Source organism: Bison bison, unplaced genomic scaffold (genome assembly GCF_000754665.1).
Source record: "Bison bison bison isolate TAMUID 2011002044 unplaced genomic scaffold, Bison_UMD1.0 scf7180017853264, whole genome shotgun sequence".
NCBI lineage: Eukaryota > Metazoa > Chordata > Mammalia > Artiodactyla > Bovidae > Bison > Bison bison.
This window is the reverse complement of record NW_011483837.1, coordinates 58,672-63,620: the sequence shown is the minus strand read 5'-3', so window position 1 is coordinate 63,620 and position 4,949 is coordinate 58,672. Positions and strand designations below refer to the sequence as shown.

Genomic DNA, 4,949 nt, shown 5'->3' with positions numbered 1-4,949 from the left:
GCCAACACTCAGATGCTGTTTTAGGAGTTTATGAGTCAGTATTTCTTTAAATTTTTTTAACATGAAGATAATGGAAATTCTGCATTGTTAAAAGTTTGTCACTTTAACTTATAAAATACATTTTTATAAGGAGGACAATGCTTCAAGTGTGTTCCTAATTTTAAGAAGCTCTGCCCACCTTTGGTGCAAGTGTAACTAACTAGAGCAAGTCCAGCCATTGGAGCAAAGTGCTGGGCTCTGAAGTCAATCTCCTAAGGCTTGTTGGAGGCAAGCCTTCCTACACATGTGGTTTCCTAAACTGTGCTCCTCACAATATTATGAGTCATCAGTTCTTGAACCTGTCCCTATGGCAGCCTATGTGGACATACCGAGACAGAAACCCAACGATGTGAAGGCAGGGCAGAATGGGTAGAGATTTAAGTTACTTGTCAAAAGCATCAGACAGGATGGGAGGCCTGTCCAGCCACTCTGGCCGGCTGAGAAGACCAAGCGCAGGTCAGTGGGTTGAGCTGAACAGATGCCTCATGGGCCTGCTGAGGAGAGGAAATCCCAGAGAAAAGCTCTCCTGACCAGGGGATGGCATCCGTATGGGGTTGGCCTTCCCAGCAGTCCTAACTCCTAGAGGGCTCCAGAGAGGAGGAAGGAATCACGAAGTGCTTCGAGGAAAACTGGGTCTCGGAGTGATGAAAAGTTATGAAGAAGCGTTCTGTACTGACAAGATATACGGAGATTTCGTGTGCGGCAGGGTGTGGTGGGGGAGGCCAAGAAATTGGCGAAACCTCTCCTCATATGGCGGCCACTGGCACAGGGGCTGCAAAAGGGTCGTCTGGACGTGGAGAGTGGAGTCTACTCCGGCTGCTGCTGGGTCTGCTAGATTCAGAAGCAAGCCCAGTGTGGTCCTCCGGGGAAAGCCGAAGTCCTGCCCGTCTGGACTCCGATCTCTGCAGGGCAGGCACACGGGCCATCACGCACCAACTTCGAGTGAGGGAGTTGGGGGGAATGGAGAAAGCGGGGAGGTGGCGGGGGAGGGGGCGCTGCGCAAGCAACAGAACTGGAGTTGGGGAGGGCGACTAAGTTCTGTTTCCATGGAGACCGTTCCGGCTGAGGGACAACACTACTAAAGGTGGACGAACCCCGACTGTCAGCCAAGGTCCGGAAGGAGCCCACTAGTAAAGGTTGGCAACAATACCCTGACCCCTGATTGACCCCAAACTCCTGATTCTGCCTCCCGCAGCTTCGTGACGCTGATACGCGTCCAACCTCGCCAGAACATTCGGGCTTGGGGTGGGGCAGGGCTGAGTTAGAGGAGCGGGCTGGGGGCCCCGACCCATGGCGCCCAAGAAGAAACGTGGGCCGGGCGCCGGGCGCCGGGGGGGCGCGGCGGGAGAGGGCACCGAGCCACCGCTGTCGGAGCGCGCTCAGTACCTGCAGCGCAAGCACAAGTTGCTCTCTGAGGAACTGGAGGCTTGTAAGCAGCGTGTCGACCAAGTGCTGCAGGAGAACGACTTCCTGAACAGCGAGGCGGCACGCCTGCGCGAGGAGAACCGGCTCTACGCGAGCTATGCGAGCAGGCGCGCGCAGCGCTGCGCCAACGCCATCGTTAGGCTGGAAGAGCAGAACCGCGTGAGCCTGTCGCAGATCCACTGGCAGCGCGCAGAGCTGGCGTCAATCTACCGCGGGCGTGAGGACGGGGTGCGCGCGCAGCTGCTGGAGGTGGAGGCGCGCGCGGCGCAGATGGCGCAGCAGGTGCAGGAGCTGCAGCCCTACAAGGCCAGTGCGCGCGCGCCTGCGGGCGGGCTGGGCGGGTGCCGGGCGAGGTGGGTGCGCGCCACGGACAGGCGCTGACCCGCGCACCGGCCGCAGGAGCTGCAACTGGAGCAGCTGGCCCGGATCCGGGCGCTGGAGCGCGAGCTGCTGCATAGGCGTGTGGAGCACACGCAGCTGCTCCACCGCGTGAGGCGGCGCTTCCTGGAGGACAAGGCAGCGTTTGAGCGCGAGGCGCGCCAGCGCGTGGAGTCGCTGGCGCGGTGCGCGGAGCGGGAGGCGGCGCGCGCGCTCTTGGCGCACACCCAGGCCATCAGAGTGGAGAATGGTCGCCTGCGGCAGGAGCTGCTGTGGCTGCTCCGCCGGACCCAGGTGCTGCAGGACACGCGGCGCCAGTTGCTGGAGCAGCGCGAGCAGCTGCGGCGCGAGCATGAGGACACGCGGGACCTGGCGCGCGTGCACGGCTGGCTGCGCCGAGGCCCCGAGGGCCCGCCGCTTTGGGAACCAACGCCGGCCGCTTCTGATCCCGAGTCTTTTCCCTCCAAGACCCCGTCGAACGCGACCTTCCGGGTCCCATCAGTCCCAGCCTCCCACAACCCGTCTCAGGTCTTATGCCGCGCGGATTCTTGGACCCCGTCCCTGCCCTCAAAGGTCTCAGTTCCCAGGGTCCCGTCACTGGTCCCGTCGCATGTTGGCACCAGGGTCCTGTCTCTGGTCCCTTCGAAGGCCAGTTTACGAGTCCCATCCCACGTGGGCTCCAGGGTCCAGTCCTTGTCCGTGTCGCGCCCAGGCTCCCGAGTCCCATCCCTGACCCCATCCGGCCCGGGCTCCGGGGTCGCGTCCTTGACAACGGACTCTCAATTCTCTTCGCGGTCCTCACTGCGTGCCGCCTCACAGAACACCATCCTCTCTGGGAAGCTCGTCCCCAGGTCGAGCTCTTATCCTCTCCCAGTCGAAGGAGACGGCGACCGTGATGCTGCAGATGAAGCCGCCTCCGGGAGAGCCTGAACCTACCTCAAGGAAGGCTAGTGAGGCCAGAAGGTGGCGGGGAAAGGGGCTGTCCAGGAGGCGGGTTTGGGGAATGGATTATGAATAAAGGCGTGACTCCCTCCACCACTCTCTGCTCTGGCACCGCCTGCTTCGCTGTCCAGCGTTTCCGGCCAGTGCAGCGGCCACTCATTATGGCTTCCAGTTTCCAACCTGCAAGGCTGGTCCTTCTCTGCCTTGTGTGTCTGCCGGGACTCCACAGCTGATTGCATTGGCAGGGGCAGAGGGAGACGACCACGCCACCGTCTTGCCCACAGGGCTGATAGTCTGGTGGCAGACATGGACATCGGGGGCGTGGACAGGTAGTATGAGAGCATGGAGGGAGTCTGGCAGGACGGGGAGGCGCTGGTGGAGGGTCCCAGGCCCTCAGGAGCCATCGAAAGGGCTGGGCTTTGTTCCGGCGCCAAAGGGAGTCACAGGAGTTTTTATGTTTAACCTACTGAGTTTTTTGTTTCTTGTCCTGCTGGGTGGCTTTTGGAATCTCAGTTTTCTGACCAGGGATTGAATATTGAACCTGGGCCCCGGCAGCGCCCAGTCCTAATCACTGGGGAATTCCGGGGATAATTTTTAATTTTTATTTCGCTGTCAGACCCAGTGCGTGGAGGCCAGTTAGTACAGTGTCCATCACGTGTGGTTTGCGTTCCTCAAGGCTGTATCAGGGAGGTAAGTGTAGGGGAGACCAGGCCCCACGCACCCCTTTCATGCCAAGCGCAGAGCAAGGTTTCACGGGGTTGGAAGAACGGACCGGCGAGGTGGCCACAGCGAGAGCGGCCAGAGGGCTCCTGGGCGTGGAGACCCCGAGGGTCTCCCGGGTCTCCACAGGTGGATGTGTCACCGTTACCAGCGGACCTGGGCCCTTTGGAGAAAGGAGTTCAGACCGCAGCTTTCAATCTGGGCTCCACCCCCGCACCCCGACGTCGCCGTTGGAAATTTAGTTAAATATTCTGGTTCCAGGTTGAAAATCCTCAGAGGTGCCTGGCAGCAGCAAACACAAATTCTCTGGGAAAAGTTTGTTTGAAATCCAGGACAGTCAAGTTCTCAGAACTGATTTCAATTTTAAAGGGGCTCTTTATAGATTTGGGAAAGGAAGTAAAACAAATTGAGTCCATGGCAACAAAGTTGCTCCCAGAGAGAGACCTGTCAGAAGGTCGGAGTAGCAAAGTGAAGGGTTCTGATTGGCCAAAAACGCAACAATTTCAGCATCAAAAAGGAGGTACTGAATCGAAACACATCAAATACATAAAATACATGAACTTAAAATGCAATAATCTAGCATTCTAAAAATTGCTAAATTGCGAATTCCCTGATGGTCCAGTGGTTAGGACTCTGCTATCACTGCAGGAAACCTGGGTTCAATCCCTGGACTGGGGACTAGGATCCCACAAGCTGTGTGGAGGGGCCAAGTGAATAAATAATAAAATTTGGTAAACAAAGAATCACACATCCAGTCTGCCTTTCCCATATGACCTGTCAGGATAAACAAATTGTTGGTGAAGGAAAATTACATACAGCACTCCACTTAATATAGGTGTAGAAAAAATACTCAATCAGGATGGTTGCTAAAGTCTATGGGTGGAATTTGATGAGGATAAGTGAGTCTAGCTGATCCCTGAATCCATGAGTGACCCTGACTTTACTAAGAGTGAGATATGAAGTGCATTCTGGTATGAAACAGTAGCATCCACACCAAGCAACCTATACAGCGTTAGAAACAACATTCATATAATCCAGATTCTAGTTGTAACTACCAGGATACAAAATACAGGGGCCAGAGGAATGTGTTAAAAGGCAAAGTAGGGATGCAGTCATTCAAATCCTCTATAGGACAACTTTTTTTTTTTTTTTGCCAAAAATGACTCTCCTTTTTTGCCAAAAATGAATAGCAAAGAATTTTTTTAAAGTATAAAGGGGAAATTGTTAACAAGTAACAGAGACTCAGGGCTTCTCTGGTGGCTCAGTGGTAAAGAACCTGCTTGCCAATGCAAGAGATGAAGGAGACACAGGTTCAATTCCTGGGTTGGAAGATCCCCTGAAGAAGGAAATGCAACCCACTCCAGTATTCTTGCCCGGGAAATCCCATGGACAGAGGAGCCTGGCGGGTTACAGTCCATAGGGTAGCAAAGAGTCAGGCACAACTT

The 4,949-nt window shown here is 55.8% G+C and overlaps 1 protein-coding gene across 1 annotated transcript; it reads left to right on the top strand.

Moving 5' to 3' along the window:
- Positions 1-1,007: 1,007 nt before the first annotated feature.
- CCDC166 (coiled-coil domain containing 166) lies at positions 1,008-3,180 on the top strand. Its single transcript, XM_010854254.1, has 2 exons — positions 1,008-1,770; positions 1,864-3,180. Exons 1-2 carry the CDS (start codon positions 1,330-1,332, stop codon positions 2,770-2,772), a joined length of 1,350 nt encoding a protein of 449 aa, XP_010852556.1. The 5' UTR covers positions 1,008-1,329; the 3' UTR covers positions 2,773-3,180.
- Positions 3,181-4,949: the final 1,769 nt, after the last annotated feature.

What these genes read in the sequence shown, in the direction of transcription:
- CCDC166 (XM_010854254.1), top strand. Translation starts at nt 1,330, where the DNA reads ATGGCGCCCAAGAAGAAACGTGGGCCGGGCGCCGGGCGCCGGGGGGGC. An exon ending in AGGAGCTGCAGCCCTACAAG is followed by an intron (nt 1,771 to 1,863) that starts GCCAGTGCGCGC and finishes CACCGGCCGCAG; the next exon opens with GAGCTGCAACTGGAGCAGCT.